At 37.4% G+C, this 27561-nt stretch overlaps 1 protein-coding gene across 4 annotated transcripts in view; it reads right to left on the bottom strand.

Annotated features, from left to right (window-relative positions):
* The window catches only part of rassf5 (Ras association domain family member 5), a 135583-nt gene that overhangs the window by 33653 nt on the left and 74369 nt on the right, over nt 1–27561 (bottom strand). Inside the window, exon 1 of one of the 4 annotated variants that reach the window (XM_028796697.2) lies at nt 23634–24388. The exons of 2 other annotated variants lie outside the window; for them this stretch is intronic. In XM_028796697.2, coding sequence (XP_028652530.1) covers nt 23634–23759 — 126 coding nt within the window. In that variant the 5' untranslated portion in view covers nt 23760–24388. Of the gene's footprint in view, nt 1–23633; nt 24389–27561 lie in introns of those variants that run through there. One more of the 4 variants, XM_028796698.2, reaches the window with a different exon arrangement.

The following is a 27561-nucleotide window of genomic DNA, read 5'->3' as shown; positions in this document are numbered from 1 at the left end:
GAAGCTACCCAACTTACTTTTGTTTCTCTCTCTCTCTCTCTCGCGCTGACTTTCTCTGATCCTGACGTAGGGGGTGTGAGCAGGGGGGCTGTTCGCACACCTAGACGCTACAACGCTCGTCTAAAAATGCTGAAAGATTATCTTCACGTTGCTACCTTCTGTGTGCAGCTGCTTCCTGAAGCGACATGCTGCACGGTGCTTCGCATACTTAAAAGCTCAAAGGGCACGTATTGATTTTTGACTTTGTTTTTCTCTCTCTCTCTCTCTCTCTCTCTCTCCCTGCTCCTGACGGAGGGGGTGTGAGCTGCCGCCTTCAACAGCTTTGTACCAGTGGTGCTTCGCATACTTAAAAGCCAAACAGCCCTATTGATTTGTTTGGTTTTCTCTCACTTTCTGACATTCAGTGCTCCTGACGCGCACTCCTTTGAAGAGATATGTTTGCATTCTTTTAATTGTGAGACAGAACTGTCATCTCTGTCTTGTCATGGAGCACAGTTTAAACTTTTGAAAAAGAGACAAATGTTTGTTTGCAGTGTTTGAATAACGTTCCTGTCTCTCTACAACCACCTGTGTTTCTGCGCAAATCTGTGACCCAAGCATGACAATATAAAAATAACCATATAAACATATGGTTTCTACTTCGCGGATTTTCTTATTTCGCGGGTGGCTCTGGAACGCAACTCCCGCGATGGAGGAGGGATTACTGTATATAAGAAAGGACACAGAAGGCTTTTTTTCCTTAGGAGACTGCAGTGCTTTAACGTAGAGAGTGACATTCTTCACATCTTCTACAACTCTGTAATGGCTAGTATGATTTTCTGTGCTGTGGTGTGCTGGGCTGTAACATCTCTTCAAGAGAGGCCCACCGAATCAACGAGCTAATTAAAAGGGCAAGCTCAGTTACAGGACACACTCTGGACTCCCTGGAAGTTATAGCAATGGAGAGAAAACAAAACTCAGTGCCATTACAAACAATTTTGCATATACTCTCTCTGACACACAAACACTGAGGACTTTCAGGCAACAAATTATTTAGCAGAAGTGTGTCGAGAAACACTACAGGGGCTCTTTTATACCAACAGAGATACGTCTACATAATGCCTCACTTGGACTGCGACAACCAAGTCGGAACTTTTCTTTCGTTTGAATTTTTCTTGCTTTATAATAATTCCAGTGTGAACACTATAGTGTTTAAACCAAAGTGTGCATGTGTATGTTTATTTACTTACTTATTTATCTACCTATTTATGTATTTATTCATTTAAAGATCTTCTATAAAAAGTCAAACTTCCCCCTGGGACAAATAAAGTTCTATCTAATCTAATCTAAAGTTCTACCTGATTAAGTCATTCATTAACATAAACAAGCATCATACAGCACTTCCACATCTGTGGTCATGGTCCTCTACCATAGAAGAGCTGATTGTCCATTTTAAGGAAGTATTTGCCCTAAATGGATGAGTTCAAGTTACTTGGGGGCTTGTTTGTAAGTATGGGAAGAGGTAATCATGTAAATGATGCAGCATCTTAATATTCACCATTTCAATATGAGCTACTGTTTAGTGCACTTTCACTCCTTGTATATGAGCACAATTATCACTGTATGCATTTTTTCTACACTTACTGTATTAGTGCTATGCATTTTTCTCAGCATGTTTTAATTTCTCACATTTTAGTAATGCCACTGGGGCCCCAGCTCTCCTGATTTTATTTGAGATCCAAATGCAGTCTATTTGATATTTTCAATTTTCCAGCAAACTTTTTTATTTTTGGTTGTTTCTACTGGTTACCTGCCTTATGTTTTGTTGTATGCCTTTGTTTTTCTTTTATTTTATCATTTTTCAGCTCTGTAGTGTTTGGTTTTATCTGCAGAAGCTAAATTATAGTGGACAGGTAAGGACAGTTGAACAAAGCAACTGTGGCAGGTTCTTCCATAAGGCATTAGTAAACTGTGTTTATAAGGTTAGCAATTGGGACTGTCAAGGCTGTATCACATTCTGGTTTCATTTTTATCTCCCTTTCATGGCATAAAGCTTGGGTGACTCAGTGGCAAGTGTTGTGTATTGAAAAATACTACCATTATTTTTATGAATGCTGGTACTAGCTAGGTAACTTCAGCCCTTATAACAAATAGTGGCCCAAGAGAGTGACCACATAAATACCCAATTTCTGTTCACATAAATATAGTGACTGTAAATGATTTACTGCATTTGACCTAAATATTACCCTAAATAAGAGACATGGTGGCTGTGAACATCAAGGTGCAATAGTCTTGACAATTTCAATATCTATTAGTCAGGCCTTTATTTCAAACCTATCATTCAGGCTTTTCTGTGATGACATAACTCCTATCCTGTACATTATTTATTATTCCCTACTGGTTTACTTTACAGCAACACTAAATGATCTGAAAAACAATACATCTAAAGCAATATATTCAAGCTGATTCAGATGCATTCCTATAGATTTTGATGAACAATTACTTCTTGAACTCTTCTAATACTGTGGTGGGTTGGCGCCCTGCCTGGGATTGGGTCCTGCCTTGCGCCCTGTGCTGGCTGGGATTGGCTTCAGCAGACCCCCGTGACCCTGTGTTAGGATATAGCGGGTTGGAGAATGACTGACTGACACTTATCATAATATCACTGCCATAGTAACTAACCATGTACTGTACAGCCATAGTAGACATTGGGCTACATTTTTTCAGTTTTTAGGTACCCATGAAAATAAATGTAGGAAGACAAAAACATATAAAGAACTGACTAAGGGACATTTGACTTAAGAGTATATCCCTAGTTATATTACAGTATTTGCAGGAAAATCAAGACACTGAATGATTTTCCAGATCATTGTACAGTTTAACAGAATTTACTCATAGGTGTGCTGTTGCTCAATGTAGTCAGTCTGTAGGAGGACTCACTTAGCTCATAAAAGAAGACACAAGTGGGTAACTGAAACCAATGAGACATGTGAAATTAATTTGCTGCTCCTGAGGGGAAGCAGCCCTTTCATATTAGAAACACAGGTCTGTTCATATGGCCTGACATTCAAAAAAAGGAACATGAAAGATCCGCTTTGTAACTATTTTAGATTAACTGCAGAAATATTAGAAAAACACATAGATGGTTTAACATACAATATTTAAACATATTTCATTGTCACCCACCCTAACTATGTCCTAAGACTCAATAAAGAATAATATATTTTGACAAACAGGCCTGAGATGCAGATTAATCTAATATGCTTGGCACTGGAAGGGAAAAAACGGTCTTCAGAGAAAATCTACACAGACACAGGGCAAACATGCAGACTACACGCAGGTAGTCCCTGATGCTATCAGGAAGCAACAATAGCCATTGCATCATCATGCTGGCAAGAGATAAGTCTATTTAACTGAGAACAAACCAGTCAATGTGTTTCATGTTTTAATGATTTAAATACTAAAAATAATAACCACAGAATAAATTGTTAGACAGAAAATAACTTGCCTAAATTCTGTTTATGCCTCTGAAATGGCAGGTGCTAATCATTGAGTACTGTCAATCAATGTTTAAACAGACCATTTAAGGCTGGAGGTGCCAAGGTTTTACCAGTAAAACAAAAATGAGAACTTTTAAATGCTTTGCAATTTAAAAGAATATAGGGAATAAATAAGTAAATTGAAGCAACATTTTTTTTCTAAAACAAGAGATTAGTTTTTATTGCAAAAGAAAATTACAGCAAAAACTTTTTTTGTAAATTGTATTTAACAATAATCAAGCTTTTCTTAAAGGCGCCATATGTCTCTATGCTAACTTCATTAGACTCCAGGATAATATATTGCACATTTTTACAGATGGAACAGCTTTCTTTGCTCTTGACTGCCTGTCATTACGTTAAGTAGAAAGGCTGAAATTTAATTGACAGTGAACATTATTAGACTAAAAATTCTCACTGTGCTCACACATCGTAAACTATGTCATGACTGCTGTAAAAACACTGATAAATAGTAACAAACTATGTTATAGCATAAGGCAGCATCATGTTCTAAAAGAAGATTTGTGTGCTGAGACACACTTTCCTGGAGTTAATCTTGCTATTCACAATTCACCAGGTTTCTGATTTCTGTCTCTCAGATGAAGTCTACTTTCAAGATTCTCAAATGACTGGCTGCTTATTTTGTATCCAGATACCTAGTGACTGTAGCTGACCACTTCAATTTGCCCCTTAAGGATATTCCACAACTTATTTTGGGTTTATTGGTTGTGGTGTTTTCCATTGTTTATAAATATAAGACCACACATTGTCTAGATCTCTCATATGTAATTTTTCTTATTCCACTTTCCTACTTCTGAGTCCCAACTTCCTGACTTGGGATTCCCAATACAAAGAAGTCAAATGACAGTCTGAGAATTTAGCAAACATTGTATTCTAATAGATCATTTTTGATATTTTATTTTGCATGCAAGTGTGGTGCAGCCCACCTACTCTGTGTCTCAGTCTTGCAATAATGTAAAGGCCACATAAGGTCTTTCACACCCCCATAAAAAGTTTCTCTGGAAACTTGTCATTCACGTAATGGCTGAAAACTACCACTTTTTTCATTTTGTGAGCTGAGAGTAATCTACAATCATCTGCCTCCTAAGCCACAACCCCAGCTTTTTTACAAATCACATTAAGAAAGCAATCAAACACTTGGCACCGATTATGGTTCACTCGCCCCTTCTGTTTCAACATACTGTTTCACAAAACAGACCCCACCCCACAAGACAAGAAACATTTGATGCACTTCCTCATTATCCACTTTTAGTCATGGTACTGTACAGTCAATTTTTAAATATCTTTATAATCCACATACCACAAAATCAATAAATAGACTTAAAACAACATAAATACTCTTTTGTTTTTAAAAAAATCATTGTAAGAAGGAGCAAACAATTCTAGATATACCATGTGAGTTTACTGAGGCACCTTCACAGTGTGCAAAAAATTCTTACGACTTTGTTTTTATTGGTTGTCAGATTTGAGAAGCCAAATGGTATTTCAAACAATGCTTGCTATTCAACCAAATTTATCTTATGCACTGCAATATTCTGAAAACCCACTGCAGTCAGTATACTTGTCAAAGTTGACAAGAGAAAAATGTCAAGGCATTACAGTGTTTTCATCGATGCTTATGTAATTCAGAACATTTTTTTCTTATAGACTAGAGGACATATTATATTCTCATCCCTGTAAAATTCTGTGACCATGTTTTTCCTGAAGTCTTGCTTGTGCCTCTGTTATGTACAACAGAGTTAAACTTACATTTAAAAATTCTTTTCCGTATCTGCTGAATTGTGAGTGCTCAGTCTAACAGACACCATCTGAAACAATGACCAACTAACCCATTATTTTTCTAAGCAGTATGAATTCAACACTTTAGCACACAGAAATTGTAAAAAGATTTTTTTTTAACTTTTTTAAATTCAGTTAGTAAGCAAATCTCTTTAGTAAGCTTCACACATGATATACAGTCAGTTAAAATATACATAGTATATGCAGTGGTGAGCAACATCGGTCCTGGAAGGCCACAGTGGCATACCATCCAAATGATTTGAAGCCTAAAACAGATGAGTAATTTTCAATCTGTCAGCTTTTATCTTTTCAGTTTCCTTCTAAGTATTTTATTAAACCAAATAGGGCAAAATGAATACAAACAGGTGTAAATGGAAACTAGCTAGGTGGAGACCTGCTGGTTCCTTTGTCATTTGCATGTTATGGCTAAGAGGGAGAAATTAAAAACAGCTAATGCAGCAGTTTAAGACTAAAATAAGCAATTAATGGTGGTAAATGTGAACAAACAAGACAACTAAAATGAAGCAGAAAAATGTCACTTGAGCAATAAGTGCTTTATCAGCCATAATTTACAGTCTCATCAAGCAATTGGGTTGGAACAAAAACCTGTAGCCATTACAGCCCTCCAATGTTGATCACCATTGTTATGTAGTTTAGCATACAGAACGCAAATGAGTAACATCAAATTGAACATATTTTTTGGTGACATGGTGTTACAAATAACAGCTAAATAACCAGATAGAGTGAATGGTGTATTCTCTCTTCTCATTTGTATGAGTTATTGACTCCAGTTTCAATCATACTGTAAAGCCTCATTAAATGTTATACTTTTTGTACTCTTGTAGGACAGCACAGTGACACAGTAGCTAGTTTTCCAATTGCCATTTTTTAACCATGTCCTTCTGGGTTACACACATGGAAACCATAGATTCAGACTTGATTTGTCCATGCAGGGTTAGTTCATTGTGTCCATTACTGCCAGCATACATATCGATAGAAATCATCGTTATCCAACCCATTTTAATTTTACTAAAATGTTAAATTATTTTGTGCATAAAATTAAGGTACGTGGTGTTTTTATACAGATTTGTCTTAAAGACAAGGAAAATCAGAAGGAAGATAAGGAACCCCACAAGCTTCAGAGCATGTTATTTTCTCTCTTTTCAGGAAAGACACAGACATGAGGGTGACTCCAGGGATCTGTGGTCCACCTGTCACAGTAATATAATCAAAGAACAATATAAAGTGAAATAGTAACTTAGAAAATTACAGTATTTATCTCCAGTCAACACAAAGGAAGGAACAATACAAAAAGTGCATTTCCAGAGCCTTTAGAAGGATTCTACCATGACAACTAATCTTCTGGGTGATGGAGAGGATGTTACAAAATTTGTGTTGTATACTAACAAACGCAAATGGCTACTTTTACTCCAATATATTTTGCTAGACACATTTGTTACTGCAATATTAAACTAAAAAGAGCTACACAAATACACATAATGTTTAGCTTAGTCAATTATCAAAAATATAGTCTTTACCTGGTCTAAGAATAACTGCTTTAGGAAAAATCTCACATACGAAGAATCTGGAATGATTTTCAAATGTGCATCGCTACACTAACATTCAGTCATCTATGTAGTTATTCCAGGTACACTTTCGTGCAGCCCACAGAACAAGATTACTATAAAGATAGCTATGTCTGTCTGTCCACATGAAACAACTCAACTTTGAGTGGACAAATGTTGTTGAAACTTGGCACACTTATTCCTTGGATTTCATTTTCTTTGAGCTGTCTTGACTACAGCACATTGTATATGTTTTTGAATTTCCAAAACCTCCCATTTACATTTGCATTGATTGATGGCCCATGCTTTTATCCAAACTGACTTACATTTGAGATACAATTAGTTACCTGTCTTTTGTTTGTCAAATTGGAGCACAGGCGGGTGAAGTGACTTGCTCAGAGTCACACAGTGTCAGTGGTGGGATTTTCAATTTTATCCTGAGAGTTGTTACTTAAACTTGTATGTTTTTTATATTTTTTTCTTTTCATGCGTTTGATAACCACTTTGGGCAGCAAAGCAGTGAAACAGGAAGCTATGACATTAGATTTGTATTTAATTATTTAATTCTCTAATAATGATACTTCTTTATTTATTCAACATGGTAGTAATGCTATTGTGTATTTATTCTTCACTGTACAAGGCAAGTACTCTCTCCAAATGTATGAATGAAGCAGCAGGTCCTGCTCTGCGCTAACAGTTTGCCTTCTGCCTCCACCCAATCCAATGCTCATCTCTGCAGCTGTGCAGCATCTTTCATAAACTTCACAGCAGCTTGGTTCTTCTGCTCTTTGAAAATCAAAGCAGGTAAGTGACATGATTTTCATGTCCGTAAAAGTAAAAAATAAAAGCAACTTAACTTATTTAGAAATGCATGAAAGAAGGCTCAATGGCACTTTATGCTATAGTGACTAAACGTTTACTCAATATGTGATCTATATTGTAAAATAATATTAAAAGACATGTTTTCAATAGGAGTGGCACAGTGGGTAGCACTGCTGCCTCGCAGTTGGGAGGCCTGGGGACCTGGGTTCGCTTCCCGGGTCCTCCCTGTGTGGAGTTTGTATGTTCTTCCCGTGTCTGCGTGGGTTTCTTCCGGGCGCTCTGGTTTCCTCCCACAGTCCAAAGACATGCAGGTTAGGTGGATTGGCAATTCTAAATTGGCCGCAGTGTGTGCTTGGTGTGTGGGTGTGTTTGTGTGTCCTGCCGTTCGTTGGCACCATGCCCGGGATTGGTTCCTGTGTTGGCTGGGATTGGCTCCAGCAGACCCCCGTGACCCTGTGTTTGGATTCAGTGGGTTGGAAAATGGATGGATGGATGTTTTCAATACATCACTACTTGCACATAATTGATCTCTTTTATTACTGATACTTTCGAATATGACTCATTGTTACAAAAATATGCAAAAGCCAAATTGTGATAACAAACTCTTTGATGAGGTAATTAGAAATTTAAAAAATGTCTCTAAATGCACCTGAATGCTATGCCATGCGTACAGAAGATTGCAATTCCGTGACACATGTAATGAAAATCCTTTTGTTTTGGGTGGTAAAGCTAGTGCTTATGGTACACCTATATTGATAAAATAAATATATTTAATAATTGTACTTGCATAGCAGGCATCTCATTACACAGGCTCAGAGAGAGCTGTATGTTTACAAACCTTAGGTAAAATATAATGCATCATGACAATGTATACATGAGAGCAAAACTGTAGTCTATACCACTCCCAGAAGAAAATTCTCTGTGGTGGGGCAGGGCATAGCTCCTGGCAAAAGTCATATACTAGATCAGGGGTGGGCAGATTCAGTCCTGGAGGGCCGCAGTGGTTGCAGGTTTTTGTTCCAACCCAGTTGCTTAATTAAAACCAATCCTTGTCAATTATTTAAGTGCATTGCTTGTTAGTGCTTTAACTCTGCCATGTCAGGTCATTCTCATATCCTAGATTTATTTTCCTTTCTAAGGATATCATCCAAATGATATCGAAGTCTAAAACAGATGAGTAATTCTCAGTGCTTCACTTTCCTTCCAAGTATTTAATTAAACCAAATAGTGCATGATAAATACACACAGGTGTAAATGAAAACAAGCTAAATGGAGAAATGCTGGTCTCTTTTGTCATTTGCATGGTATTGCTAATTAGGAGCAATTAAAAACCAAGAATACAGCTGTTTAAGACTAAAATAAGCAATAAGGGTTCAAAATCTTAACGAGCGAGACAACTAAAGTGAAGCTGAAGTGTTACTTGAGCAATAAGGGCTTCTTATTAAGCAATTGGGTTGGAGCAAAAACCTGCAGCCACTGCGGCCCTCCAGGACTGAATCTGCCCACCCCTGTACTAGATGACTTTGGCAAACTGGCCAACACTAACCCTACCTGGGGATTTTACACTATACTACAGTGATGGGTACTGTAAGTGATAGATAGATAGATAGATAGATAGATAGATAGATAGATAGATAGATAGATAGATAGATAGATAGAATTAATGAACATCACAATTCATAAAAAAGTAAAACAGGTGGACAGCTTTGTGAGTGCTGTCTTTCAGAAAATTTATCACTTTCTTTACATATGTTACTTAGAAATACTTACTCCAGTTGCAAGGTCCTAAAAATACTAACTCTGAATTCAACCCCCCCTAAAATGTAACTTATTTTTCAGACCCACCCTAACCTCAACATGGACGTAATATTTATTGATTTTACAGCTTTCTTGCTGATGAATTTACAGTTCAGAACAACATTGTCATTAATGCAAGCAGAACTTCCTCATTTACTCACAAAATGAACTGATCTACCACATAAGTTAATTTTAAGCACTTGTAATAACAGGCTCTGTATATGTCGTAGCAAAACACTGCTCTGACATTTTTCAGGAAGACAGAAGTCTCAAGATAAGGTCATTTCTTTAGATAAGGAAGACAGAAAGTTTGAGGTGAGAAAGACAGAAGTTTCAAGGTCAGGTAGTAATACTCACTATTTATGGTGGATGATTAGTATATGTAAGTAAAAGGATTTTATTGCAATCTGTACATGTGGCAATAATGACCCTATAAATCTATAAAAAAGCAAGACCTCACTAAATATTTTCATTATTTTTTCTTAGAAAGAGGCACGTGACAATGTTTCACATGAGTGTGGCCCTGGACAAGCAGGTAAGAAAGCCCATCTTGCTTCTGAAAAAATAAGCATCTTAAGAACTTTCATTATACGCACTTTAATCTGAGAACGGAAGCTTTTAACCAACAAAGCATTTCCTCTCTTTGGCAACATTTAATTTTCAGAGACGTTACTTGCACAATTTGAATACAAATTAAAAAGCAGACAAGTCTAAGGGAAATTATTAAATTTTCATTCCTGTGCATGTACAAACAAGGCATTTCTATATTATAAAGAATGTTTGTGTTCTTTGTGAAAGGTGCTGCACAAAATAAAGAATAAAGTATACTTAAGATACATATTGATGGAAACTTTTTTGACTATCACTCTGCTTTACTAGCAAACCTTCAGACACCACATGTACCTATAATGGGTTAGGGACAGCTAGTGGAGGTTCATTCAAATTTGTTCAATTTATACACCAGAAACTATATCATCTTGTGCCTATATTCTCCAAATATTTTTAGCACTCCCATTTTAGTATGATCACATAAGTGAAGGTAACAGTAAATGAACTGCTCCTGTGCCTTTGATTAAATGATAGATGACACAGACTACATAAACCTAAATGAAAATAAATTAGCAGAAGTCTTTTCTGAAAACCATGACAAAAATCACAGCACCTACAAAACTTATACTCTGATCTGCTAACATATTTTTAGTGACAGGGATTAACTGACTGCGCTGAGCAATTTAACATGCAGCAAATAGAAGAACATGGACCCAGTGTAGCTGCTTGTACATATTACAATCTACTGTGAATAACCTTGTTTTTTCAACTTAGTTGTATGGTTGATTACATAAGAAGAAATAATGTCTTGTTTTAGGTAAAGCATCTTAGTTTCTCAGTTTATAATGCACAGCCTTTCTCTGACTCACTAAGATTGAGGACATTCAGCCAACAAATTATTCAGCAGAACTGTGTCAAGAAACGCTACTGGGGCTCCTTCATACCAGCATCAATACAACTGTATAATGCCTCACTGCGACTGTGACTGTTCAAGCCAGAAGTTTTCTTTCTTTTTAAATTTTCCTCATTTTTAGTCATTCTGATGTGTCTTCAGACCATATTGCATGTATAATATATACCTGTATACCTGTATATATATATATATATATATATATATATATATAAAATAAATAAAGTTCTACCTATCTATCGATCTATCTATCTATCACAAACAGCTAAGAATATATTTAAGTTCAAATTCAGAAGCAAATCACAGGTTATATTTTTTAAAGGAGAAAACTGAGGGTGTTGGAGTTGAGTCTTGATTGAGCTGTCTATTTAATCGGTTTGGCAAATCTCATGACCACTCTCATTGCTCTCCATTTTTTAAAAATACTGCCATTTCAACCAGAAACCACAAAATACCCCATTCAAATCAGTGCATAGAATATACGTCACCTAATTAGCTATGGGACTGACCTGAAACCCTCTCTCTCTCTCTTTGTAAAACTAGGGCACTGGGAAGCTTCCTTTGGAAAGTTATTGATATTTTTATGTCCTCTAAGTACTTTGACACACAAAATTACATCTTGAGTGCTAGGGTCGAGATGGGTGAGAGATGGATTTCCTTTTTACTTAAATACATAAATACTGTTTCATTAGGATAAATGTACAGTGGAACCTCGGGTCACGACCATAATTTGTTCCAAAACTCTGGTTGTAACCCGATTTGGTTGTGACCCGAAGTAATTTCCTCCATAGGATTGTATGTAAATACAATTAATCCGTTCCAGACCGTACAAACTGTATGTAAAAATATTTTTTAAAGATTTTTAAGTACAAAAATAATTAATTATACCATGGAATTCACAGCGCAATAGTAAACTAAATGTAAAAACATTGAATAACACTGAGAAAACCTTGAACAACAGAGAAAACTAACATTGCAAGAGTTCACGCTATAGTGCTACTATCCGCTCACTAAAAAACTTTTAAGCACAGGGGAAAAAATGAACATCTGAAAAATCTGTAATTTAATAAACAACCAAGAAAAGTAACATTGCAACAATGCACGCTACAAACTGATCGCTGTAAACAGAAGTGAAGTGGAGGTTAAAATCCAATAGAAAAAAGTCTTCATTAAATACAACAAGGTTAAAACAATGCTTGAATCAGTCTCTTTAAAACAAGTCCGGTGCATTCTTTAACTGCTTTCTCGGCCTTATGTGGCCAGCCCTCTCTCTCTCTCTCTCGCACGCGCGTGTGTGTGTCTCTCTCTCTCTCTCTCTGGTGTGTGTGTGTGTGTGTGTCTGTCTGTCTGTCACTTGCGCGCGTGCGTGCGCTCTCTCTCTCTCTCTCTCTCTCTCTCCCTCTGCACAGGGAGAGACTGAACACATGCAGAAATCATCGGTGCGCACAAACTGAAAGGGAAACTGGCTTGTTCGTATACCGAGTGTGTGGTCGTGAACAGATGCAAAAGTTTGGCGAACTTTTTGGTCGTAACCCGATTTGTACGTGTTCAGAGAAGTTCGTGAACCGAGGTTCCACTGTAGTTGTACTATATATCTGTATTTGGTTGGTTCTCAATAAATATTTGATAAAGAAAATAAAAACAAATGTGTGACACAGACAAGCAGTATAGTCAGGCCTTCAATTTGATCTGTTTTTCTACCAAAGACAGAGCTGGTTTGATTCACACTGTGACTTGCATGCAAATGTTTTTTGATTTTCCAATGGTGTCTACATATAGGGGGGAAAGGGAATTATTTAATCTCAAAGGAATTTTGCTTCTTGAAAAAATATTGACTTCAAAAACAGCAACAGTCTCCAGCACCTTCTCCAGTAGCTAATTTAGTCAGAACTGTTGTACCAGCTTCTAAGCTCTATTTTTCTCCATTTTTCTCTCTACTGTGACTTCAAATAGTCAATCAACAATTTTTATTATGGTAATCCATTTTATTAATATTTTTTTGTCTGAGATATATCTAGCCATAATTTAGTATCATTAACTAGATCGATCAAGCAGTAAGAAATTAGAAGGGAAATGTACATAAAAGGAGATTTTAATATCCATCCATCCATCCATTATCCAACCCGCTATATCCTAACTACATGGTCACGGGGGTCTGCTGGAGCCAATCCCAGCCAATACAGGGCGCAAGGCAGGAAACAAACCCTGGGCAGGGTGCCAGCCCACCACAGGGCACGCACACACACACACACACCCACACACCAAGCACACACTAGGGCCAATTTAGAATGGAGATTTTAATATTACAAGTATAATACACAATGTACTACATAACATAAACCATAGAAAAATAATGACAAATATAGTAGGGTAAAAAATATAGAGTAAGTAACATATTTAATACTCTCTGTGATAATGAATAGCAATCAGTCAAACAGGGTGCTTTGTTTATTCACTTCACCCTATTATTTGGGGTAAAAATTGTTTCTGAACCTGATGGTTTGTCAAACTCCATAGGTAGGTCAAGGTGGTAGGAGAATGTTACTATGGTACATACTTTATTCTAGCAGAACTTGGTGTATATCTCTACAACTGATAGGAAGCCAGATGCTATCTGTGTGCATGTGATGCTGCACCACAAAATAATTATCAGTTACTTTCTATACACATGGTATCAATTGCATTTAAAATAAACACTCTCATGATTCCAACATACATGTTACCTTTGATCTAGGTTTTGGTACAAGAATTTTAGCAGCTATCTCCACAATGTTTTTTAACTACCATGTCTGTCTATAGGTGCTATATCATTAGTTTTGGATCAGTTCTAAAATTTTGACTTTGGTACCGATACCAGATTTTATACCTCAGTACCAGTGCCAAAACAATACTTAAACCAAAAACAGAGAGCCCCCTCACTTTGGAGTTCTAACATTGGTGATATATGCATATTATAACACGGAGGTGGGGTGGGTGGTGGTTCCCTGTTGAATTGAATAGTTATACATGCTACTATACAATCACTGTTTCTAAGGAGTAGGGGAGTGGCTTTGGATGGCGTGAGGTGCGGATACTCAACCATTAATTTCCAGCACCGAATTCTGCATAATGCATATACTATATGATAGTTTTAGAAATTGGGTGATTTGGTAATTTTTTAGTACCAGTACACCACAAATCACTATCCAACATACCAAATTATTTTTCTGATTCCTTATGTTAGTTTTACTGACCATTTTACAGTAAATACTATTTAAGCAGCATGTATCAAAGTGGCGTATAGTGTAGTCTCCTGGAAAGGGAAGGGTGATCGCCTGGATTGCAGCAACTACAGGGGGATAATACTGATCTCGGTGCCGGGTAAGGTCCTTGCTAGGGTCGTCCTCAATAGGATCCATGATTACTTGCTCACCTACCAGTGACTGGAACAGCCTGGTTTTACGCCTAAGAAGTCTACCATCGACCGCATCCTGGCACTGAGGGTTCTCATGGCGCGCAAACTCGAATATCGGCAGAGTTTCTTTGCAGCCTTTGTCGATTTTCGCAAAGAGGTCAACTCAGTTGATTGAGCTGCCCTGTGGGACATCCTGAGGGTTCGTGGGATCCACTCGAGGTTGCTGGGTATCATGGCCGGCCTGTACACTGGTACTGTGAGGGCTGTGCACAGTGGAGACAGGACCTCTGCGTTTTTCCCATTTGATCCTGGGTTTTGTCAGGGGTGTGTTCTTGCTCCTACTCTGTTCAATGCTTGTATGGACTGGGTGTTGGGTAAGGTCGTGGGACCCAGCGGCTGTGGTGCATCTGTTGGTGAAGAAAGGTTCACGGATCTTGACTTTGCTGACGACTGTGTGATCTTTGCGGAGTCAATGGAGGCTCTGATCAGGGCACCCGAGAGACTGAGTGAGGAGTCTGAGTGTCTGGGCTTGCGAGTGTCCTGGATAAAAACCAAGATCCAGGCCTTTAATGACCTCTTGGGCACAGCCATCAGCAGTGTATCTGTTTGCGGAGAGAGTGTTGACCTTGTTGAGAGGTTTACTTACCTTGACAGTGACATTCATGTCTCTGGTGACTCTTCCTATGAAGTCAGTAGATGGATTGGGAGAGCATGGGGGGTCATGAGGTTGCTGGAAAGGGGTGTGTGGCACTCCCGATATCTATGCAAAAGGACAAAGGTCCAAGTCTTTAGAGTCCTGGTGCTTCCTGTCTTGCTATATGGTTGCGAGACATGGATGCTATCCAGTGACCTGAGATGAAGACTGGACTCCTTTGGTACTGTGTCTCTCCGGAAAATCCTTGGGTACCATTGGGTTGACTTTGTATCGAATGAGCAGTTGCTCATGGAGTCCCGAATGAGGCACATTACCTGCACTGTGAGGGAGCATTAGTTACTGCACTACGGCCACGTGGCGCGTTTCCCCGAGGGTTATCCCGCTAGTAAGATCCTCATTGTTGGGGACCTGAGTGGCTGGACCAGACCAAGGGGTCGCCCACGTAACACCTGGCTGCGGCAGATAGAGGGTTATTTCCAGAGGGTAGGAGTGGACCACGTGTCTGCCTGGGGGTTTGCAAACTGGGGTCCCGAGTTGTTTCGTTGTGTAGTGAGTGCGGCAACGCACTGTACCAGTGCATGTTCCCCAACTTGAATTGACTTGACGTTTGGTTAGTTGGCTGAAAAAAGAAAGCATGATCTTAATTCCAACTTGTATCTTACTGTTATACTCTGCTATCTTCCTCTCACCAAAACTTGGATCATCTAAGACAAAATGCTGGCTCCTATTGTACTCTCTGCTAACTTCTTCCTATGTACCTAAATTATCTGGCAATTGCGTTTTTATAGGTTTTCCGATAAAGTATATGTGATGTATGTACACCATTCACATTCACTCTCACCTTTCCATTTCCTCCCCTGAATGTTGTCATTATTCTATTTCACTAACCTCCACAAAACCATCTTCTGTTGCCTGCTATATCAGGTGAAACACTTTAGCCACTAGACCACACTCATCAGTGACATTTTACAACTATTCATTGTTTTCTTCCTTCATACACATAAGCAAAGTGGGGAAGAGTGGAGAGGAGTGGTGAGTGGTGGAAAGGGCTCGGACAATGCTGCCAGGAAGCCAGTAGAATTGAAGAACACATGCATTAGAAAAGGAGTCTCAAATTTACCACCACAATTACTTTTAAATAGAATCACATAATTGCAGTCTAGAGAAAGCAGTGCTAAAAAGTCAAGATAGTACTACAGTGGTGTGAAAAACTATTTGCCCCCTTCCTGATTTCTTATTCTTTTGCATGTTTGTCACATAAAATGTTTCTGATCATCAAACACATTTAACCATTAGTCAAATATAACACAAGTAAACACAAAATGCAGTTTGTAAATGGTGGTTTTTATTATTTAGGGAGAAAAACAAATCCAAACCTACATGGCCCTGTGTGAAAAAGTAATTGCCCCCTGAACCTAATAACTGGTTGGGCCACCCTTAGCAGCAATAACTGCAATCAAGTGTTTGCGATAACTTGCAATGAGTCTTTTACAGCGCTCTGGAGGAATTTTGGCCCACTCATCTTTGCAAAATTGTTGTAATTCAGCTTTATTTGAGGGTTTTCTAGCATGAACCGCCTTTTTAAGATCATGCCATAGCATCTCAATTGGATTCAGGTCAGGACTTTGACTAGGCCACTCCAAAGTCTTCATTTTGTTTTTCTTCAGCCATTCAGAGGTGGATTTGCTGGTGTGTTTTGGGTCATTGTCCTGTTGCAGCACCCAAGATCGCTTCAGCTTGAGTTGACGAACAGATGGCCGGACATTCTCCTTCAGGATTTTTTGGTAGACAGTAGAATTCATGGTTCCATCTATCACAGCAAGCCTTCCAGGTCCTGAAGCAGCAAAACAACCCCAGACCATCACACTACCACCACCATATTTTACTGTTGGTATGATGTTCTTTTTCTGAAATGCTGTGTTCCTTTTACGCCAGATGTAACGGGACATTTGCCTTCCAAAAAGTTTAACTTTTGACTCATCAGTCCACAAGGTATTTTCCCAAAAGTCTTGGCAATCATTGAGATGTTTCTTAGCAAAATTGAGACGAGCCCTAATGTTCTTTTTGCTTAACAGTGGTTTGCGTCTTGGAAATCTGCCATGCAGGCCATTTTTGCCCAGTCTCTTTCTTATGGTGGAGTCGTGAACACTGACCTTAATTGAGGCAAGTGAGGCCTGCAGTTCTTTAGACGTTGTCCTGGGGTCTTTTGTGACCTCTCGGATGAGTCGTCTCTGCGCTCTTGGGGTAATTTTGGTCGGCCGGCCACTCCTGGGAAGGTTCACCACTGTTCCATGTTTTTGCCATTTATGGATAATGGCTCTCACTGTGGTTCGCTGGAGTCCCAAAGCTTTAGAAATGGCTTTATAACCTTTACCAGACTGATAGATCTCAATTACTTCTGTTCTCATTTGTTCCTGAATTTCTTTGGATCTTGGCATGATGTCTAGCTTTTGAGGTGCTTTTGGTCTACTTCTCTGTGTCAGGCAGCTCCTATTTAAGTGATTTCTTGATTGAAACAGGTGTGGCAGTAATCAGGCCTGGGGGTGGCTACGGAAATTGAACTCAGGTGTGATACACCACAGTTAGGTTATTTTTTAACAAGGGGGCAATTACTTTTTCACACAGGGCCATGTAGGTTTGGATTTTTTTTCTCCCTAAATAATAAACACCATCATTTAAAAACTGCATTTTGTGTTTACTTGTGTTATATTTGACTAATGGTTAAATGTGTTTGATGATCAGAAACATTTTGTGTGACAAACATGCAAAAGAATAAGAAATCAGGAAGGGGGCAAATAGTTTTTCACACCACTGTATATGATAAATGTAGCTCACACTTTTTTACTGACCATTTTACAGTAAATACTATTTAAGCAGCATGTATCAAAGTGGTGTACAGTGTAGTCTCCTAGTTTTCATACCTGACTTTGAGTTCAAGGTCAGTTTTACTATCACATGTACAGAGCAGAGTGAAATTTTTTCTTGTTTATTCTCATCCTGGCCATGATTGTACATTCTCACCTAACTAATTAGTCATCTGGAAAAAAACTGTCAATAGTTGCAAAAAATAATATAAAATGTGATGTGCAGCTGTTTATTTTTACTAGTGATACAGAAACAAAAGCAATGATTGCAGAACAAATAGATCTGCTAACATTTCAATATTGCCAGTCCTATGCACACACTTGTGCATGCACATACACAAAGATATATGAAAATAAAATGCCAAAAAATCCACAGAGTGCATAAACACATTGTCACATTATTCTTAATGCAATTCAGGATTGTGGATGGTTTGAGTCAATCATGGCGCCACTAGAATGAAAACAAACACAACTGGACAGGGCACCAGTCCATGGTAGACCAGCTGGAGCAGTGGGCCTGGATAATCCCAGAAATGGCCATTAAGATAATTAAAGCACATATGAAATATGTTTCTAAGCATACTGTTTATGTTGATGTTAACAGGATTTTTCTACCAAAGGTGATAAAGTGGATTTTAAGATATTTTTTTGTGCTTGGATGCTGGAAAAGTACAAGTTTCAAACTCAGAAGACAGAGGTAAGAAACTACTGTAATTTAAATATAAAGCAACAACAGAAAGGGACTTCTGTATGTGTCACAGTTAAATCAGAGCAACAATAAATTCCCAGAAGTGAAACAGTCCTAGAATATTACCTACCATGTATTTTACAAAAGTAAAATAATTTAAGGCTCACTGTTTTTTCTGTGCTGGTTTGTAGTCTTTAATAGCCAAGACGTACTGTAAAAACAATAAAGTACAGGAAAATAAATGTCTTTAGTAGTGTTTTGTACAATGGTAGGGGAGAGTTATATCCTTCATTCACCATGAACCCAAACATTTATAAAATGCTGAGTTTCTGTTTTCCTCTGCAGACCTTCAACAATCTTAACGCCATTAAACATCACTTGCACCTGTTTGGTGAGCGAGGGGGATGGGTTTACTTGCTGTCTGGTTAAAATGCAACTGTTTCCTTCCTGTTCTTGCTGAGAAAAAGTAGTGCACAGAGATATCAATGCTGTGGCATGCCAAGTAATGGGTTGTTTCACGGAGATTGTAGATATGCAAGATATAATGTCTTGTGGTGACCTGATGTACACTCTATGTTTCATCTGTAGACATAGAGAATTAACATAATTGTCAGTGGGCACAGAAATAACTGCCTGCCTCTTTTCCATTTCCCACCTCAATATCATTATCCCATTCACCAGCTCTGACATTTCAACATATGCATACTTGTTGCACAACACATACAAATGAATAAACATGCTCTGTCTTTATGACTTTAACTAATACACAGACTTGCCAGTGACAGGCATGCAAGTAACATACAATGAACTTTAGGCTTTCCTAAATTACAGGGGTCTCATATGACGCGACACACTCTGGTGGACTCCATTCTTATTCGCAGTAGCATCTGTTCTTACAGTAGTTACAGGCTCTGATATTACTGGGGACAGTGTCAGGTTTATCCTTACACACACATTGCCTTCACTGTAACATGCTAACTGTTCACAGTTGCTAAGGTTTCATGTGACAGGGCAGTGTCTAGTTGATTCCTGTCTCATTTTCAGAAGAGGCTGTTTATTCTTAGTTAAAAACACAGATATTAAAGATGACAGTATCAGGCACTACCGCTTCTCCACACATACTCCCTTCTCTGTAACACTGCAACTTGTGAAACTTATAGGGACTTTTGATATAAAGAGAGATTCAGATCATCCACTATAGTCTAATTGGTAATATACTGTATGTTTCCAATTACTGTAAAATGTGTGACTGGAAGAGAAAGTCAGGCTGCTCCTTCCAGATTGACTATCTTAGTAATAATAAGCCTTTGGGTGTTTGCAACTAGCCCTTCATACTGCCCCTACAGTGCTTGATGCACTTCAGATATGAAACCACAGAGTTGAAGCAGGTGGCGCTACATCCACTACACTTTTATAACAATGAAATGCTTCGTGTTCTTAGTCAAATGACAATTCTGACTATTCATACTTATCAGAGCATGCTCATTAAAAATCAGGTTGATCCCACACTTCTATAGTAAATTACTGACTGTTTACATTTAGGAAAACCTGTCCTTCTGTATGAGAAAGTCAGATCCCACAGTAACATAGCCAAAGCCTGCTGCTGTTACTGCAAGAATTTGTTCAACATACATAAATAAGAAAATGTTCTACATTCCTACATGCTGTCACTGTCACTAAACAATATTATCAGTTATATAGACCCATGTAGTGTGTGAACAGTTCTGAACTAATCATGCACAAGCTTTCTAGTATCCCATTGATTTTATGAAGGACAATGTTCTCTATCATCTGTTACCATCATTAACATAAAAATTGTCCTTTGTTTCAGGAGGACACTGTCAAGACCACTCTCCACACTGACAGCTTCTGCAGTAAAAAACCAAAAAATATCAAACAGAAGCAACACTGTCAAACATATGACCAATAAAGTGAAGTTATGGGTTCCTTTTTGTTTCAGCACTTCCTTATAAAGATTCACACTGCAGCCAATGGCTATATAAACCATATTTTGGTTTGTTCTCTTTCTTTCCCTCTCTCTCTCTCTTCATTACTTGTAAGCTTTAAAGTTACTGTCAAACCCTTCACACCAATGATAAAAAACATCAATATGAATACTCCAATAATTTACACTTTTACTATTGTATACTGTATTACATTAACCTACCCGATAACCTTTACTTGGTTATTCTTGGTGAAGCTCTGAATGGAAAATGTATTCTTAATTGCAAGGAAAGATTCTCAAAACATTTACAAGGACCTGTACAGAGCTGTGAGATGGAGAATGACAGAATTTGAGACAATCTGGTAATACCCATATTCTAACCAATGTAACACCTAAAGATAAATTTGTGTGCACTCAGCTGTGCTGTGATTCCTGACCATTTATTCTGAACAATCCCTGTACACTTCCACAGAAAATGGAAGCTGACCTTAGTGCACCAGAGTACTGCACAATGTGTAATGTGTAATTTGGTCATTTGCTGCTCTACAAATTTTGCTTGCTTGATTAAAATAAACACCTGCCAAGTGTGCTGCTAATGGAGCACTTTAGTGGTTTTCAAAAACATTTGTGCAGCATGCTTGTTTACAGTGTTGGTCCAGTATTTTTCCCTTGCTTCCATGGTCAAAAATTTTTTGGAAGATTACACATAAGAATAAAAGACAGAGAGTAAGGTAAAAATAAAAATAAAACGTTAGTCTTAAACATCAAAAAAAGTAAAACGATATATATAAAAAAAGAGTAATTGTATGAAATAATGTACCGGTGAGTTACTCCCTTAAACTACATATACAGTAAAGTGACTATATAACTGTTTTGAAAGAAATCAATATGCTGTAAAAGCAATACTTTTAAGACAAGAAAATGTAAAAATGTCTAAACAGCATCTTTATCCTTTAATTTCTCTTGACATTGAGCTGCAACATAATTTGTATTATATGCCTTTATAGAAATATTATAACACAGCACACAAACACAACCATCATGGAAGTAAGAATTTTAGTATACCCTGTATATACTTTTATGGCCATGCATTATGTCTTCACAAGTAAATACAGAAGGGACTGTGAAAAGTGCAACACAGTTACTTTACAAAAGCTTTTACCCTTTTTGGCTGTAGAGGGGAGGAAGACAACACTGAGGACATCTGATGTCACTTCCATTCTGCTTTTGGCAATACTCATAACAATGTGCAGCTCTCTGTTTTATATCTATCCATCAAATTTGTCAACTCATCAGTTTCATTGTAGGGGCTATGGTAATCAGAGTAAAGGGTGCAAGGCATGAACCAACGCTGGAAGAACTTGCAAACTATGCATGGACAATTTTTTAAAAAAGGTTCAAACCCAGATCTCTGGAGCTGCAAATTAACCACATCAATAATTATGCCACCAACATTCTCTTATACAGTATATGTGAAATACAGAAAACTTCCTATATAGAAAAATAATATATATAAATATATCAACTGCATAATTCCAACTGCATCAGTCTGTACTAAATACCAGTTTATTTGCTTGTGATATGCACAGAATTCAAACAAATTAGTGATTTTAATTTAAACCATAACCATATATTAATTTTATTGAAGATTACTGTTATATAAAATGTAGATATTGATTATATTGTTATTTCAATTTGAATAATTTTTCTATATGTTTTGATGGTTTGATAAACTAGTACACAGTATGTGTTTCCCGGCAGACAAACTACCGTGAAGGATAGATTGGACAGTGTACATTATTATAATGGTCATGTTAAGGAGAAGGAGATCGAACTGCGGACTCTAGAGGCAACCATGTAGTGAAACGTTCTGTAACTATAGAGAGTGTCCATAAAGCAGTTTCTGTAGGGACTATAATTTGGAATAATTTGGTCGGTTTATGTAAACTGTTCTTACTGTACCATATGGAAGCAAGAAAGCCCAGTAAAACAAGGTCAGTGCCTAGGTGCTTACACAATAGTGTAGGACTACAAAATGTTGTGCCCCTGCTCTCTCAAAATGAAGACAGCATTAGTAATACAGTAGAATAACTGCCTGAAGTCAATTTGACCACAGACATAGTTCAGGAGCTGCATCGGAGAGTTGCCCTAGGATGAGGTAAAGAGTTGCTTACAAGGAAGCAGTGTAGACAGACAGAGATAGTGGTCCCAAGAGGTGAGTGGAAGTGGTATTTTGATCAAAGCATTTCACATGACAGTATATTTAGGCCCAGAATAACTGGGTTAAATTCTGGGTTGAAGCAATCTGTCAGTTACTTTGGTCGTTTTATATATATAAATATATATGTACTTTATATCTACAAAACTGAGTGGCTGCTTATATATATCTTTGTCTATAAAGGGATTAATTTATCAGGGACTATTAATACACAAACACTTGTGCACACTCTCACACTTCCTGTGTATGCCTCATTCAGACATACAGACATGAACACACACACATATATACATAAAATAAAATATTTACTCATACCATCCTAAAGACACACACAAATTCACACTGATATAAATATTTATACATCTATACAATGCATGATAATTTATACATATATAAGCCTGATAAAAGCTGAACAGCCAAACTTTTGTTATTTCGTTTTTGTATTTATAGCATGGAATACATCTTGTCCTATTTTTTATTCGAGTAAAAGTATGCTGAACCAGATCTTTGTCAATTCTATGTATAGAAAAAAGTAAAATAAACAAGACTTTCCCAAAGCATGTCTTCCACAAACACTTGTTTCACAACCAACATGAAGAAACTCTCATTTCTACAGTTCCGTATCCTACTCACACTTTATCATATTGGTATGATCTTTGTAAGAGGCAGAAAAGACAAAAACAATATTAACTCTTGACAATTAAGCATTAGCTCCTTGAGTTATTGAAATGTACATTAAGCCTAAAAATAAAAAAGCAACAGCTTAACAAGTTAAGCAAAATCTTTCCCCACACCACAGCTTAAGTTGCAGCATCTGATGTAACTCCCCAATGCAGATAACACAATGAACTAGGTTTACTAAGCTCAAGCCTGACAAACTTATTATTCTAATTGTAGCCCATCATATTTACCTTGATCCCATATTTCTTTGCTGCTCGCCTAATAAGTGTTGACTTGGCTGTGAAGAACTGGTCTTCAAGGTCCAAGTCTTCTTCCAAACTGCCATAGCCGCTGCTCATGCTGTTACTCCCTTTCATTCAATACACCTTTTGTTGGCAACCAGGTTTGCACTTCTGAAATGGTCCCAGGCTGCCTCATACATGCCAGATCCAAGAGGGGGAGTTAGAGGGCAAAGACTGGTAGACAGGTAGCTGATGGCAAGTACTAAGAAATGAGGACGAGAAACCTGGAAGTACTGCAAACTGACAGGCTCCTTAACTTCCTCTAGAATATATCCACAAGTAAGAAATACAAAAAAAAAAAAAAAAAACTAAACTAAAAACCTTTTAAAAACAATTCATTGCATGTCTTCCAGTACAAAGTTAAATTCAGGAAACCACCAATGAAATAGTAGATGCCCGGAAGATGATAAGAACAAGTTTTCCACCTTGCCAGTATTTGTCAATGGGATGCAAAAGACTCTTGCTTACTCAGTCAGCTCCTCCATTCCTAGCAGGTCTGCCGGCACCTTTGATAGATGAGTCCTGCTGTTTGTTTCTTTCTTCAGCACATCAACCTGCTGCTGCCGATGAAGCTGTACCTCAGTAAGTCAGTGTGAAATACTGAGCATTTCCGCACCTCCCTCTCTCTCTCTCTCTCTCGCTTTACCATCTGTGGTTTCATCTGTTGTGAGCTTTCAGAAGCATCATACATATCCTCCACCCCCCCCTTGCCCCCCCCCTTGCCGTTCCACCTCCTCTTTTTTCCTGTCGCTGCTTTAAGCAAGAGTGGCAGCCACTTCCTCTTACAATAGGTTTCTAATCAGATAAGCGGAGTATTCTTGAACAAATTTGACTCTGTACAATTTGTGCAGACATCCTTGAAATACTGCACATAAAATACAGTGAATAATATTTACCAACAACTTGAATACTTAAGAGGCTTCCTCTGGTTCAGAAGGGCCAGAGCTTTCCCTTCCTTGGGAGGAGTCTTCCCTAAATCTTATATGCAAGTGTAAAGCGACAAGATTTACAAGAAAGGCCTCTTTTGCGTGCTATACAAGGCTGAAAAAGGTCAAATAAAAAAAGTTAAGTGAGAGCAGAAATAATACAGCATGCTGCCCTTTTCAGTTTCCTGAAACTCAAGAGATCATACCTGCCCAGTGTTGATTGAATAGCAGACCCCTGATTTCAGAATCTAAGTGTATAGTGAAATGCATAAATGGGCTAAAAAACTTTTAAGTCATTCGTAGGGCCAATCCAACAAATTATTTTGCAGAAACACAATGTAAATTCATTTAATTGAACAAGAGCAGGAAGCTTTTTTACAAAATGGCTAGACAGAAGGGTTGCATTAAATATAGAATCTGGTCATTTTTGACCAAACATAAAGACTCTACATCACTCATTCAAAAATATATCATACCACATGTGTATGCCCCAAATACAGTCTTTCCTAGAGAATAAATTCACCCTTTATGGCTCATTTAAGGAGATCTCTGTTGATACCAAACCATTTTTTATGTAATACTTACTGTATATTTAAAAACTCATAAGCTGTAATATAAAAAGTTAATTAAGCTATAATAAACCTAATCCCCATTCAACCCTTCACCACAAAAAACAATCAAATATTAAATCTCATCGGGGTAGGCAGCGTGAAAATGAACAAATGGTATTTATTATAAAAACGCACCAAGCTCTTTCCATAGTTACATTAGTTCTTGTAAATTAAATAGTAGAGCAATGTTTTTCTATTATAAATGATTTTAGTGTTTCATAATGCAGTCATTTTCTATTGTTTACATTTTGAAATGTAGGATGTAGCAAATAATGTGATTAACACTGTAAGTTGCACTCTACCTTTGTGCTTCTGATTTCTTATCTTAGAAACTAGTAGTAAAAATTGCTTCATTGTTTCTTCCTTGTGAGTATGAAAGAAAACAGCTACATGAACTACATAGCAAAATTGCTCTTTTTATTTTTTTTACACTTTCAGCATGTTTGGGAAAGTCTGTTTTAAAGGAAAAGTGCAATATTTTAAAAACACAAATAAAAGAACAAAGAAACTCATGACCATTTAACATGGGCCTAGAAGTTAAAAACTTAGATCATTCAGTAAAAGCCCAAACAATGGCAAAATAAATAAGCATATCAAATTCAAATACAGAAAATGAAATAGATCACAAAGACTTAATTAGACCATTAAATTTCTGTGTCAAAATGACAAACACAGTTTAGAATAAAAATACTAGTAAAATTCACAAAAAGAGAAATGACAGATCTCAAAAATAAGGAGGCAGAGAAGGTATACTGAATGGTGTCCTGTCAAAATTGAAACTGGCACACCGAAAAGTACTATTTAAGTGATGGACCAGGAGAGAAAAAAATAGGGGTTGAAGCCAAAAGGTCAGTGGCAACTAAACGTCATAGTCCATTCCATAAAAATCTAGAATCTTAGTCAAAAGAAAAGACCTAACTAACTAACTAAACAAACCACTGAAACACACACAAGAATTCAAAAGAATGGTAGCTGAAAGTAGTGCACCATCATCTTTTACAGCATCAGGAACTGACATTACAGTGACACTGTCACTAATCTTGGGTCTAGCAACTGGGCTTTTGAACAATATGGCTGCAGTCATACAAAAATACACAAAATGTTAGCACCCACTATCCAAGTTGTGATGCAAAATGGGAAAATTGACTAAATAAATTAATGACATCTTCTAAATGAATATAACAATGCAAAACACATGCAAAAATGAATTCTGCACATCCAAAAGCTGTTATTCATGAGAAAAGTATAATCAAAGTATCTTTAAATTGTCAATAAAAACTAACCTAAAATACATTTTTCAATAATTAGTAGCACATGGCCTGTTAATTATTTTACTGATCCAACATAATTACAATATTTCCTCTTTGTCTACAGTATTTTGACAAAATGTAGAATAAGAAATTGCCCAAAGAAAAATGTGGAACACTAGAAAGAAATTTTGAATACTTCTGTTATGTTATATAAACATTTATATCTGAAGACTAAGAATGAATATTTCTTTAAGAAAATAATTAATACATCCAACTCTCCACTGCCTATATATCCATCTAACTCTCCATTTTCTGTACCAATTTATTACAATACATGCTTGTAGAGAGACAGAGCCATTAAAGCAGAAGCATTTGCAAGGCAGCAACCAACCCAGATCTAGACAACACTCTACACTAGGGTCTACTTTTGCACATACAATTCAGAGTCACCCCCCAAATAGACAAAACATGCAAACTCTAAAAAATGAATCCAGGCGGGAGTCTATACAGGACCCAAATGCTGTTAGGTACCTGTTATGTCACCGATCTGCTAAGGAAACATATGCTGCAAACAATCCTGCTCAGTAAGCAGACACAATGTAGACCTTTAACTTATTTTGTTTTTATGTCACAATGTAATTATTTTTGTTGTATGTTGTGAAACAGAAGGCAATAATCTAAGCCATCTACAAAAGGCAGAACCATGAGGAAAAGGGAACAACATCCTTACCAGGGCTATGTTGTAGCCATCATGCATATAACATACTATTGTTACATGCAAATGACTTACAAAACTTGCCAACAGTTATCAACATGTAAACACAGCTCGGTACCACAACTTGGTCTAAAATGATGAATAAATTAACAAAGTAAAACCTTTATTAGATACACTTGCCCTTTTTAGATAAATAACCACTCAATAAGTGTTGGTATCACTGGAGCAGACTATATAAACTAATTAGTCCGGAACCAATGAATCACGTGTGGACAGTCCAGAGGGAGAATAGACAATGCTAAAGAAGTATGTAACTCTGACCATAGCATGTTGGACACACCAGCATATGTGCCTCTTGTCTGGAAATTTCACACA

Source organism: Erpetoichthys calabaricus, chromosome 3, assembly GCF_900747795.2.
Source record: "Erpetoichthys calabaricus chromosome 3, fErpCal1.3, whole genome shotgun sequence".
NCBI classification, from domain to species: Eukaryota; Metazoa; Chordata; class Cladistia; order Polypteriformes; family Polypteridae; genus Erpetoichthys; species Erpetoichthys calabaricus.
The sequence above is the reverse complement of the archived record's forward strand: the minus strand, read 5'-3'. Positions and strand labels throughout refer to the sequence as shown.